The sequence below is a fragment of the Pinus tabuliformis genome, chromosome 7 (assembly GCF_031772625.1).
Source record: "Pinus tabuliformis cultivar Carrire ecotype Pingquan chromosome 7, CPIR1, whole genome shotgun sequence".
Taxonomy (NCBI): Eukaryota; Viridiplantae; Streptophyta; class Pinopsida; order Pinales; family Pinaceae; genus Pinus; species Pinus tabuliformis.
Genome location: NC_142293.1, coordinates 823,916,970 through 823,931,513, shown reverse-complemented (window position 1 = coordinate 823,931,513; position 14,544 = coordinate 823,916,970). Strand labels below are relative to the sequence as shown.

General features: G+C 33.1%; 1 protein-coding gene and 1 long non-coding RNA gene across 2 annotated transcripts; one reads left to right on the top strand and one right to left on the bottom strand.

Annotated features, from left to right (window-relative positions):
- Positions 1-7,217: 7,217 nt before the first annotated feature.
- LOC149250153 (uncharacterized) lies at positions 7,218-8,235 on the bottom strand. The gene is made up of 3 exons (XR_016265928.1): positions 7,937-8,235; positions 7,734-7,813; positions 7,218-7,625 (listed from the first exon to the last, which is right to left on the bottom strand). It is a non-coding gene; the product is annotated as an uncharacterized LOC149250153 (long non-coding RNA).
- Positions 8,236-8,995: 760 nt separating this feature from the next.
- Positions 8,996-10,797, top strand: LOC149250152 (UDP-glycosyltransferase 83A1-like). The gene is made up of 2 exons (XM_089458921.1): positions 8,996-9,627; positions 9,722-10,797. The coding sequence occupies exons 1-2, from the start codon at positions 9,141-9,143 to the stop codon at positions 10,681-10,683; spliced, it is 1,449 nt and encodes a 482-aa protein (XP_089315047.1). The 5' UTR covers positions 8,996-9,140; the 3' UTR covers positions 10,684-10,797.
- Positions 10,798-14,544: the final 3,747 nt, after the last annotated feature.

Here is a 14,544-nt window from a genome sequence, read left to right as displayed (position 1 = left end):
ATACTAAAACCCCAAGGGATTGTGAACCCAAGGGAATAATATTAAACCCAAGGGAATAGTATTAGACCAAAGGGACTAATATTATAACCCCAACATTCATAAACCCAAATATAAATATTACAAAGAATAAAATAAACATGATTTATTTTCATGGTGAGACAATCCTTGTCACAATGTGACATTCAGCCATGGTTGACCATGGTTGGCTATGATTGACAATGGTTTACCATGATTGATATTATAAACCTAAGGGAAAAACAAACCCAAGGGATTATGAACCGAAGGGAATAATACTAAACCCATGGGAGTAATATTATAAACCCAACATTGATAAACCCAAATATAAAAACTACAAACACTAAAATAAACATGGTCTATTTTGATGGTGAGACAATCCTTGTCACAATGGAACATTCAAACATGGTTGACCATAGTTGGCTATGATTGATAATGGTTGACCATGATTGATATTATAAACCTAAGGAAATAATAAACCTAAGTTATTTACATTATAAACCCAAATGAATAATAAACCCAATGGATTAATATTAAGCCAAGGAGCTAATATTATAAACCCAACATTTGTAAACCCAAATATAAATATTACAAAGACTAAAATAAACATGATTTATTCATGGTGAGATAATCCTTGTGACAATGTGACATTCAACCATGGTTGACCATGATTGATATTATAAACCTAAGGGAATAATAAACCCAAGGGATTGATATTATAAACCCAAGGGATTAATACTAAAACCCCAAGGGATTATGAACCCAAGTGAATAATATTAAACCCAGGGGACCAATATTATAAACCCGTCATGCATAAATCCAAATATAATCATTACAAACACTAAAATAAACATGATTTATTTTCATGGCGAGACAATCCTTGTCATAATGTGACAGTCAAGCATGGTTGACCATGGTTGGCTATGAATGACAATGGTTTACCATGATCGATATTATAAACCTAAGGGAATAATAAACCCAATGGATTAATATGAGAAACCCAAAGGAATAATAAACGAAGGGATTAGTACTAAAGCCCCAAGGGATTATGAACCCAAGGGAATAATATTAAACCCAACGGACTAATATTATAAACCCAACATATATAAACCCTAAGACAAATATTATAAATGTTAAAATAAACATGATCGACCATTATTGATTTTTATATTGAGACAATTATTCTCACAATTCCATGTTGGACCATGGTCGACATCATAATAAACCATGTTTGACTTGAGAATAATAAACACAAGTGATCGATATTATAAACACAAGGGATTAATACTAAAACACCAAGGAATTATGAACGAAAGGGAATACTATTAAACAAAATGGACTAAAAATATAAACCCAAGGGAATAATAAATCCAAGGGATTGGTATAATAAACCCAAAGGAATAATAAACCCAAGGGAATAATATTGAATCCAATGGACTAATATTATAAACCCAACGTATATAAACCGTAAGGCAAATATTACAAACTTTAAAATAAACATGATCAACCATCATTGATTTTCATATTAAGACAATCCTTATCACAATTCCATGTTGGACCATGGTTGACATTATAATAAACCATGTTTGACTCAGGAATAATAAACCCAAGCGATTGATATTATAAACCCAAGGGATTAATACTAAAACCCCAAGGGAGTATGAACCTAAGGGAATATTATTAAACAAAATGGACTAATAATATAAACCTAAGGGATTAGCACTAAAACCTGAAGGGATTATGAACCCAAGGAATTATTAATATTAAAAATTTGAAGAATGAAGAAACCCAAGAATTTGATATTATAAACCTAAGGAATTAATAAACCCAAGGGAAAAATATTAGAAACCAAAGGGATCAAAAATGTCAATGGATCAATATTAAAAACAAAAGGGATTAATAGGAATTAATTTTTTAAACCCAAAGGATTGATCAACCCATGTGACTATGAATATTATAAACCTAAGGGTAAATAAAACCTAGGGATTGTTAATATTGTGAAAGCAACACATTAATAAATTGAAGGGATAAACATTGTAAATGTAAGGGATTAATATTAAACCTTAGAACTATTATTTAAACCTTAATATTGGGGATTAATACACCAAAGGGAATAAATGATAAACCAAAAGAATTATTAATATTACAAACTTAAAGAACAAATAAACATAATCATTTAATATTATAAAACCAAGGAAATAGTAAACCGAACCTAACGCCTAAAACCATGGCATCAATATTATAAACATAAATAATGCTATAACACAAACAATAATAAAATACATAAACCAAAACCAATATAAGAACCACATTGCAAACTATAAAGCATTAAAACAAGATAAATCATCATTACATTAATAATAACACATTTATATCATTACATTATAAACAATAAATAAATTTTTAAGCCATAAATACATTGATATCAATACATGAATGTATTAATAGTATAAATCTCAAGAATATTGATATAAACACCTAGAACATGAAATCCCAACAATAATATTATAAATGTAAACAATATTTTCATTTATGAAAGATGTGAACAAAGTCAAGGGATCCACACAAAAGACCACAACAATCACAAATGCAAGAGAAAGATATAAAACATTAACACTGCCATTGGAGCAAAGCAACATAAATGGAAAAAATACATTTAAATTGCACACAATAGATTTAAAGAAAAACAACATAATAAAACTTATTTAACTATATTTAGCTCATGCTCCCAAGCCACATAACATATTGAATTTTACTAAATCATATATTATTAATATATCTAATTTACCAACTAAAATATGAACCTTAAAGATCTTCCATATTACTCCAACATTATAAATTCACCGTATGAACATTAATATTACCATGTTATTACCAGCAAAGAAAATGTACTCTCCAAAAATAATCGATAATAAAGATAAACTGTGAACTTACGTAGGATAGGATAAAAAAATTATGTATAAACTCCACCATGTCCTCACAAGACTCCACCAATTTGCAGCGTTCTGAGCTCTCTGTCGCTATAGCTGGAAGTGTATTAAACACAATCCAAACTCGTGAAGAAAAGATACATCAATCTTACCCGCTCTGTACTAATGTACCCAAGAAAAAATAGAAATAGTGTCTAGCACCAATGTACTAACAATTAGCATGCTTTCTTTCTTTAAAATATATATTTGAAACCAGCACTTAGCATGTGTTTTTCTCTTTAAAATATATGTGTAGTATTGTTTAAAATTCTGGAGCTATATATAGATTTTATGATTTAAATGTGTGAATATAACAAAATTTTTTATAAGATTTTAAATAAATAAAATGGAAAATAAAAAATTAATTAAAATAAAAAGTCTATTTAACATTTTTATTTTAAAATGTATAAATATATCTGGAAAACCTGATATTATTCAAACTTATTATAGACATTTTTTTTTGTTTCATAATGATTTCTTTATATTATTAGTTTTAAGAAAATGAAAAATAATATTTTAATAAATTCTGTATTAATTATATTTTTGACTATAAATATTTATCTATTTACTATATATATATATATATATATATATATATGAGCTGATTTAAAAATATTAGAAAAATAAATAAAATTTTATTTTTTATTATTTTATTGGTTAAAAGATATTAGAAAAATTGAATTGGAAAAAATAAAATAAAAGGCAAAAAAAATAAATTTAAATAGAAAAAACAAACAAACAACCTTGTAACTAAATCTCTTTCCATTGGTTTTTTACTTGAAAGTGAATATGTTTTACCAACATCACATAATTAATGCATATATTATCAATATAATAATATTATATTTACTTATTATTAAAAGAGTATAAGATATATATTTTTTGAGTTCAAACTTTTGTGATCTATATTGATTAACGAATGAGATTTTATGTAGAAATTATATAATGGAAATTTTTTTGCTACGAGTTTCAAACCATTGAGTGTGGTTCATCCTCAGGGGAGATCGTGAGAATAGATCATGACAATAGATTAAATAGATCATGACAATAGCTTAAATAGGGATCGATATAGAGATACTATAATGGATATAATAATATTATTTAATTAATAATATTAATTAATAGAAATAATTTATACTAATTAAATCAAGAACTATGCTAAAAAAATATTTTTAAAGAATAAAATAATTAAACAGACAAAGTCAAATATCAATGGTCAATTTTTTTTAATTACCAACCAACATAAACTGCTAACTAAGAAAATATTATTTATTTAAATAATATCCCTAAATATCAACTAGGAAACAACTCTAATAACTAATAATAAGATAAGTTTTAAATTAAAATAGAAAAAAATAACCAGTCAAATATTAACTAAGGAGCTCAATCAAAAAAGGCAAAGGAGTCAAAATCCTAGGAGGTAAGGCCTTATAAGAAACTAAAAATGAAATAGAAATGAAAACTAGAAATAAATAAAATTCAACCAAAAATAATAAGAGTAAAAAAGACTAAAGTACAAAGGTCATACAATTAAATTTAATCAATATAAGAGAGACTAAAATATAAGAGAGACTAAATATGAAGGTCATACAATTAAATTTAAGAGAAAGGAAAAAATATAAATATATAATGGGTCAAAGAACAAGATGATACAAAAATTTCTAAAAAAATTAAGAAGAAACAAAAGCCCACAAAAGGCTAGAAGAAACTTAAGAACCTAAAACCAATTAGGGTGACATGATAGAGACCCAACCTCTGCTAATATTCCAACAATAGTCTCTAGTGAGTATTTTTAGATTTCTAAGGCTTCCATAAATTTTTGATGATGAAAATGACTAACCTTGACAATAACCTGGGCCTCCTCAATATAGATTTGATGCTACCAAAAAAGAAAAATGGATCCTACCATGAGTAATATCAATAATGTGCTCACTAATTCTTTAATTAATTAAACCACCTATCTCACTTATATATTAATTTAATATGAAACATATATTAATTTTATATTTTATAAATTACTAATTAATATATAAAATAATATAAATACATTGTATCAAAATAATTTCAATACATCAATAATTATTTTTTTACAAATTTTATAAATAAATATTTTTTTTTATTTTAATTATCTTATAACAAATAAGACTACTTATTTGTACACTCAACATGATTATATATATATATATAATAATGGATTTGAATACATTTGATTCTTTATATATATATATAATGGATTTGAATACATTTGGTTCTTATAAGCCAGCGATTCCGTATAAAAATAAATAAAACCACTCCCATTGGACTTGCAAAATGATTGCATGACATGACCACCGCTTAGCACTACTTGGATATATATTCTACAACTAAATTGGATAAGCACCATTTTCTGTATAATGTCATTTTTGGATATATAACTCAGTTGCATTGTGGACAATTATTTTAGTTATTATTATAAAATGTCAGTTCATTCATCACACTTATTCAAAAAAACTATGTCACATTTGTAAGTGGTATATAAGGGAAGGTTTTCAGATTTTCACTCCTCAGTCTATTTTCATAGATGAAAAAAACTAGCTCTTAACCAAACAAAAATAATTTTGAAAACATATTCCAAATTCTTAATTATATTATTATATTTTTTTGTATTTCCCAAAAGTTCTATGATATTACTATATTTCTTTTTTCAGTTTGTGATGACCCCGGAGAATGTAAATATTTGAATTTTACTGTGGTAAAACACAAAATTAAGTATGACATTGGAAGACTGTTTTAAAACTTTAATAGTATTTTTTTTTGTGTATTAAAAATATATATTAAAAAAATTACTTCTTGAAATGCTGGCAACTTCTGAAAGGGAGTTGGAAAAGAAAATCAGTTGTGGAAACTGCACAAAAACTACCTTCTCTAACTGACCTTCTCTAACTGGAAAGGCTTCCAGGGAAAGAGGGAAGGGAGAGGCAAAAATCTGCGTTGTAAGGACAGGGAGAGAAAAAGGAAAAAGAAAAGAAATCGGTTAAGTCTGGTAAGGACCAGATAACCAGGCACAAGTTGCATGCATCTTGTTGAGGGTTTTGGGCCTGCAAGATAGCTCGGGGGGAGATTCCAGTCCTAGCGACGGATCTCATGGTTGGGTGGTCAAGAGAAAACAAAGGATACAGGTGAACTTCTATAGCGCATCTAGAAACCCAGGCAGACCAGGTAAGTAAAAGCTTCTAGTGAAATTATTCTCAATAGTGAATATATTTCCATGATATTATTTGTCAACTGAAAAATTACAGTAGCCAAAAACACAGTAGAATAACAGTGAAGTTATTTAAGAATACACAATCTTCTTATTGTTATTGTGCATGTTGTGATGCTATCTGCTTAAAACCAAATATTACAGAGGGGCCAGTAAATGACTGTTAAGAAGGTCCTGGTTCTGTTACAGTTCTTGGTACTTAAAAATTCAGAGATCAAACATCACTGTATAGTGTACTAGTCTGTTATTATATACATATAAAAGAAGACAAATAAGCAAGTTTCGATGAAGATAACTCTGTTCACTGTAGCAAAGGGTAAGGTAGCGGGTCCTGAGCCGGTGTTTACCCAGAACTGGTAGGAAACCCTTCGGGTCTAATAACCCTATCGGCCATAGAATGGATGCTCATTAAATAAGAGATCATGAGACCATACGAATTCTGGCTATGTATGGGAACATTCCCGGAAAGAGCAAACAGCAGAGTAGTTATATAACATAAACAAAAAATAAACATACAGCTAGACAGAGGTAAACAGGAAGACAGTGAAGGGATGAGCAACCCTGAGTTTCAGTTGTATGTATAACAAAAGGAGGAAGTTCGAAAATGCAATGTACCAAAACTTTAACTGTAACATCATATAATTCATCACGGAGCTGTAAACTGTAGGTTACCTCCATAATCACAGTAGCAAAAAATGCGACAGCAGTATTGCGAATCTCCTATTAGAAGACAACTGAACAACTACTTCTTACGATAATCATAACCATTATATCATAACCATTACATCTCAAGCAGTAAGGAACTATAGAAGTTCGAGAAACATTAAATCGTAAACAGAACAGAAATGCCTACGTTTAATAAAGTAGGAACAACATAGAGCTATGAGAATATAAGTGATTGTAATGATATTATATACAAAATGATTTGCAAAAAGTTGAACTCACAAAGTTTTGGAGCCAAGGCTCTCAAGAGCAAAGATTAACCTGTTAAATAAACTTTCCTGAAGAACCCAAAAACAAATTTACATATACAGAGCTAAGTATCAATTTCCAAGGAGTTGCGAACCCGAAATAAACAATATCATACACTGAGAAAAAAACCAGAGAAGTCTCATAAGTCCTTGGCCCTGTTCCAAGCTAGTAGTCATTCACTACTGCGGTTCTTTACATTATTACAAATAGATAAATGATATATGAGACACAGGAAAGGAAAATGAAGTAACTTAAACTACTGGGGACTGCCGTGGGCACCTCCCGTTTCGACAAAGAACTGACTATTTCACCATAACCCAAACGGGGCAGGTTGAAGGCAACAAAGCCTGAGAGTATAATCAACCATGTTAGCCTCTGAGACAAACCCCAAGGACCCTGTCTTGGGTACTCCTGCAAATTATTGGAATCTGAAAGCAAGCACAAAAAAACAGGTATGTATAAACCCTGTAGCAGCAACTGTCAAGCACGAAAACCCCAAACCCTCACCCAGAAATCATTCGTGCATGGTTGCCTACCTGGTGAGCGGCGTGGTAGGCCAGGTTGTTGAGGACCTGTTGTTCTTCATATCAGAAAATTCCATGATTGTAGCGTCCTCCTTCACACAAACAAAAGAACATGAAACCATTAACATTCATAAATTCATCGGTGTGACCTGTAAGGAGGAGAGTATTCATAATAATAGTAAACAATGAAAATATCTGCGTGTGAATGCCATCACCTGCATAGGCAAACCCCGGAGAATGGTTGATTAGCTCCTGAACAGCGGATAGAGTCTCGGAGGAAGAGATAATGGGAGAATCCCCTGTGCGCAGAGAGGCAAGCCAAAACCTGGAAGCGGCGCAAGGACCAAATGAGTCGAATGAGGACTCGGAACGACTTATCATAAACCCCAAAACCCTCCGGCAAGCCTCCACCCTCGGATCCAGATCTGATGATCTGCACCATCGAAATAGAGCGGGAACCAAAAGCGCAGAGAACGAGGGTACGGGGCCCTACCCGATCACATGGCCGAGCAGAAAAAGCAGACGGAGTAGGCCAAGTGTTCTGTATAGTAATAAATAACTGACCCTTAAATTTAATGCAGCTCAACAACCCAAACGCCGGAATATGACTCCGGTTAGTGTGTAATACATCTTGCACATTCAACCGGAAAGATTACATCCGGTTGCCAAGTAATACATCCAATGCATATAATCAAACAAGTAACATCTCAATAAACTTAAATTGTGGAATGATGTAGTGCCGAGTAGGCAAGATGATGTGGCGGTGTGTGTGGGGGATTAAATAAGGATATGGTAAAGATAATAATTTTTTTTTTTTTTAGGTCTATGATGGGATCGTGACACAATTTTTTTTGTTTGAACGACCGCTGGTCAGGATGACGTGGCGGTGTGTGTGCGGGATTAAATAAGGATATGGTAAAGATAATAATTTTTTTTTTTTTTTTAGGTCTATGATGGGATCGTGACACAATTTTTTTTGTTTGAACGACCGCTGGTCAGGAATGGTAGATACCGAGACACATCCCTTCTCCTTTGAAATGAGTTTTCAAAGGGCAGCATAATTAAATTTTAAAAATAAAGTGAAGCTCGTGAACTGTATAATAATTTATTATAAAGGTGAGTGAAGTCGGTCAGTGGGTATAATAATTTCGTAATCACATCAGCCACGTTCATTATAATATTGACCAAAATTTGCTGACGTGTTTTGAGTGCGTCGCGACTCGCTGAGGATATCTGTGAAGAGACAGAAAGTATGGTATCGCAAATCCGGTAAATGATTTTTATTATTCTTTCTGACCATAGAGTTAGAAACCTGGACGACTACGGCTTCCCTTCTTCAAACTTGGCAAAAATTCCGGGCAAAGAAAGTGTTGTGTTGGAGGCAAGGGCAAGATCGTGGCATTGAGAAAGGAAGGAATAATGGATATCAGCTGCAGCAAGCGACACCATGCTGTTCTGGTTCCTTTTCCTGCGCAAGGCCACATAAATCCCATGATGCAGGTGGCCTTGAAGCTTGTGAACGAGGGATTCCTTATCACTTTTGTGAATACAGAATACAACCACTCTCGCATAGCAGGGGCTAACAAGAGTAACCACACGATGATCCGCTATGTGGTCGTCCCCGATGGCCTTCCTTCCAATGATACTCGCACTGACATTGCCAAGCTCTGTGATGTCACAGAAAACGTCATTGTCCCGTTTCTTGACAACCTCATTCACCAAATCAAAGAGGAGGATAATGGTTCAAGTGTCTGCTTGGTTGTAGACGTTATGGCGTCACAGGCACTAGAGATTGCTCAACACCACCACATTCCAAAGGCAGCTCTCTGGACATCTCTTGCTGCTACCTATGCACTGCTCTATAATATTCCATCCCTGGTTTCATCCCAAATCATTCCCTCAAACGGTACGCTTACAGTTAATTAGTATGCTTCATGAATCTTGTAATTATAGTATGAATTGATTGCCAAATTTGTATTTATTAATTGCGGCCTCTGCAGGCGTTCCAAAGGACTTTAAAATGATCAAATACCTCCCCTCCATGCCGCCTCTCTGCTCTGCTCATCTCCCATGGGCTCCCGGTTTCAATGACTCCCAACAAGAGTTCATTTTCCACTTCATAAATCGATACATGGAGAGAGTGCGGGAAATAGATTGGGTCATCTGCAATTCCTTCCATCATCTTGAAGACCCCGCCATCAGTGAGCTGGTCGAGAAGGGAGGTTCAGTCTGTCCAATAGGTCCTTTGATTCCTTCAGCCCTTCTCAATTCGAACTCAGGACTCAAATTAGAAATCACTACGGGATTTTGGGCAGAGGAAGGCGAATGTTTGAATTGGTTGGATATGCAGTCCAGTCAGTCTGTGATCTACGTCTCATTTGGCAGCTTGAGTGTGTTAAGCGAGACGCAGTTCCAACAACTTGCACTTGGGTTGGAGGCCACGCAGAGACCGTTTCTTTGGGTTGTGCGCCCTGATCTGCTACAAGGTACCGAGGCCGCCTTCCCTCCAGGGTCCGTGGAGCGCATCCAATGGAGCCAGCGGGGGTGTTTGGTGTCGTGGTGTCCGCAGTTGAGGGTACTTTCTCATCCTTCCATTGCTTGTTTTCTGACACATTGTGGATGGAATTCAGCGTTGGAGAGCATCTCCATGGGGGTGCCTATGTTATGCTGGCCTTATTTTGGAGATCAGTTTCTGAACCAAAGTTATATAGTCCATGTCTGGAAAATTGGCTTGTCTTTGCTCAAGGAAAACACTGCATCTACTGAGAGTGGAACATTAATAATCGACATGACTGAGATTAAGAGGGCTGTGGAGAGAGCAGTGACGGGCAAGGAAGTTGCAGAGATGAAGAGAAGAGTGATGAAATTGAGGGAGAGAGCGATTGCTGCAGTTAAGGAAGGTGGTTCATCTGACACAAATTTCCGCAACTTCGCTACTGCAATGAAAACAGTAGAAAACTAATTTATTGACGCTGCTGAGTGCTGGTAGCATTCGCTTCTGGAACAACTACGATCTTAGTGTAATAATATGTTGAATAGCTTTGTTACATCATATTTTTGTTTCTGACAATTGGAATTAATGTTTCAATAGTCTGCTGGTTAAGATCATAAATTAGTATGTTAAAAGTCACAATGTCTAGATGGAAAACATCTTTAATCACGTTCTCAAAGAGATCTAAGGCGACATATGTAATCATGTTCTTTAATCATGTTCTCAAAGAGATCTAAGGCCTCCTCCCTTTATCTACAAAGATGCTCCATCAGTGTTCCATTTATGATTTCACTGACGGAACATCTTTGTTTCTTCATCTTAAACCGTAGTGAATATAGCGTCCACTTTGCCCAACGCCCCACTGACAAAAAGCTTTATTAAAATCATTCAAAGATCAGAGATAGGGAGATCTTAGGAGCCATAAAGTACAACATAGGAAAAATTTCAAAATCAATGTGAAAACTCAATACTGTATTCCACGAGGAGGAATGCATCCCAAAAAGTATTCTAAGTGCCTCGTTATGATTAGTACTTTTATTTGCAAATATTTTGATCAAGTCAAAGAAGAGAGCATCGAAGCAATTGCAATGTTTCCTCTTCATGCATTCAAGCAGATCTTCGACACCTGACTCTAAGAAGGAAGCCTGTTAACGATTGCACCATAGACGGCCTCATTGTGGACATAATCTAGCTTGCTTTACACATGATTTTATATAGTAGGAAAAGCTCTTTTGGTATGATAATTACGATCCCGATGTTGGAACTCGTGGTATATGTAAAAGCCATGACCCAGGAATAAAGGGACTTGGAAAGATGTTTTCATATACGAAATCATCATCCAGAAATGGATGCACATGTTAGGGTCTGTCTTTTGGTATGATAATTACGACCCATGTTGGAATTCGTGGTATATGTAAAAGCCATGACCAAGGAATAAAGGAACTTGGAAAGATGTTTTCATATAGGAAATCATCATATAGGAAATCATCATCAAGAAATGAAGGGATGTACATGTTAGGGTCTTATTAAGTATGGTTGAGAGTGAAATTGAAGGGACATTAATGTTAAAAGGATGATATCAAAGTATGGCGAGAAATGATTATAGTCATGGTCTGATTAGGTGTTATGTATTGTCGAGATGAATAAAGGAATAAAGGAATTTTGCTAGATGTTTTCTTACAGGAAATCATCATTAAGAATTGGATGCACATGTTATGGTCTTATTAAGTATGGTCGAGAGTGAAGTTGAATGGATATTAATGTTAGAATAATGATATCAAAGCATGGCAAGAAATCGCTATAGTCATGGTCCTTTTAGGTATGGTATTGTCATGGTCTTCTTAGGTATAGGTATGGTTGAGGGTGAAGTTTTAGGTATGGTATTGTCATGGTCTTCTTAGGTATAGGTATAGGTATGGTTGAGAGTGAAGTTTAATGGACATCAATATTAAAAGGAGGATGCTAAAGTTTAGCAAGAAATGGTTATAGTCAAGGAGGTATTTTGTAGAAAGCAGCATAACTCACAATGACCTGGAACATTTCAGATGGGTAACACATCAACCAAATATTTCAATCTAAATTTGTGTGTCATATGTTAAGTTGCAAACCCTATAGTTCAATACAATAACATCCACATCCAACTCATAAGAACTTTCAAGGGATTTTCATGGCTAAGATTGTTGAATAGTTAGCATGTAATCAAGAAAGAAAGATCATAACTACAAAAGATGTTCCTTAGTCTACAATATCAACTTGCAATGGGTTTGTAAAATGAATATAAAAGTCATGATGTACTGAGTCATTATGGGATTATCTTTTCTATAATTGAGTATCATCTATAGACATTAATGGTTCATATTTTTAATGTAATTCTTTGGTAGAAATAGGTGTCTAATGACATTCATTGGAATTTGAAGAGGGTAAGTGTGTGTCATTAATGATATGCAAATAGACATAGATAAGGCTAGAGAGGATGAGATTACAGTGTTTGACCAAGGAGAACCATTAGTTGGATTACCAGGATATTGATGGTGGGAAAGGATATACTTAGGTGCAGTGAGCCATAAGTTTGGAGCCAACCTACATACATTTAAAAACCCTATACATAGAATGATTCCCATCTTCTGAGGTGGTTAAAAGGCTTAAAAAGTTAATAACCTTAAAATAGTTGACATTACCAAAACTAAGAGAAGCACGTGTAAATCCACTAAAGGTATGGGATCTTGATTACGAGACCAAATTGGAAGGCATGCACTAGTATTTAGGAAAGTCAATAATCTCATCAAGGAAAAGTAGATATGAAAAGGGGATCCTATACAAGAATTCAGAGACTACTGAAAATTGTATTAGGAACTTTTGAATCTTTGGGTGTGGATGAAAGTGGAAAATTTCGTAAACTTGGTTCTCAAAGACGTAGAAATAGAGGAATGGTGAGAAGAAGGGCCATTTATATGATGAAGGAGTATTAATTCTAAAGGTAAAGAAAAATGGGACAAATGTAGCAATGTAACCATGGAAACTATAGAAGGAACAATAGTGGAAATGTTGCTAAGAAAAGTATGAAGAGATTTATGTGTGAGTACCTAAAAAGGGTCATTGTTATTTGGATTGCAAATTTTGAGAATATTTTGGAATCTGGAAAGAAAAAGATGTCAAATGATTAACCTAGCTCCTATTTATCATATTCTGAAATATTCTCAAAATCTACGATCAAGTTAAGTTTAGGTGCTAAAAATAAATTTTGTAGTTAAAAAGGTGTTGTCCTATGTGTCTATTGGATGAGACCATTTTAAAGGAGAGGGTCCCTCTTATTTGTCTAAGTTCTGGAATTCTGATATAATGGGAGAGGATCCCCTCTAAAAGGATATTATGGTGAGGGGGTGGATGTATGTTAGGCTATGGAAACCTATTATATAGAGAGGGAGTGTATCAATTTTAGGCTATGAAATCCTACAATATAGTTAGAGAGGGGAGCATATTTCTGTGGTGGAAAAGGACCTAGAGGACATAGTTCATGGATGCTTCAAGAGTTAGAATGTGCAAGTATTGTGGCAATAGGTAGTTAGGTATTTTACATTTGCAAAATGAGTCATAGATAGTGGTACAACTTTCTTGTTATACTCTTGTAACATTTTTTATATTAATAAGAAGACATCCACATTGGGTGTCACCCATGAACTTTTACATTAAGGTCCCTTTATTTTGTTAAATGTCACTATTCTTACACTATTTTGAATAAATATTGAAAAATATTGACTAAGTGTTAAAGTTTTAGATGTTTTAAAGATAAATCTAGATTATCTTTAATATAAAAGTATATTTTTTGTAAAATATAATTTGTAATTTAACAAATTAGAACTTAAAACGTACTTATAAACAAACCCCAAATAGAAAAGCTTAATTTAGTTAGTGATAATAACTGAGAGAAAACAATTCCATAAAAATAACAAAAATAAAAAATTTATATAGAACTTATAAATTCATAATATAAATAATTTTCAACTTCATTCTTTTTCTAATTGTAATATATTTATTATTTCCGAATCTTTTTATCATTTTTATTTAAAATTATATAAATATAGAGACAACCACACGATATTATTACATATGGAATTCATATCCTTTATCCGATAATGATTCCCAATTGTTATCATGTATGCTGGAATATGTGGTCCTTCAAAAGTGTTTTACGTGTGGGATTAAAAGTTGTACGATATTATTATATTGTCTATTTTGATATTTATTAAATGATTGCACAGTGTGACAAATGGCAAAATATATTATTACGTTCCTCACCAAAATCTAATAAAACGAATTTTCATTGCCTATGAA

Bases quoted from the DNA above. Each gene is read 5' to 3' on its own strand.
- LOC149250152 (XM_089458921.1), top strand. From the start codon at position 9,141: ATGGATATCAGCTGCAGCAAGCGACACCATGCTGTTCTGGTTCCTTTT. The intron at 9,628-9,721 runs GTACGCTTACAG...CGGCCTCTGCAG, and splicing joins CCAAATCATTCCCTCAAACG to GCGTTCCAAAGGACTTTAAA.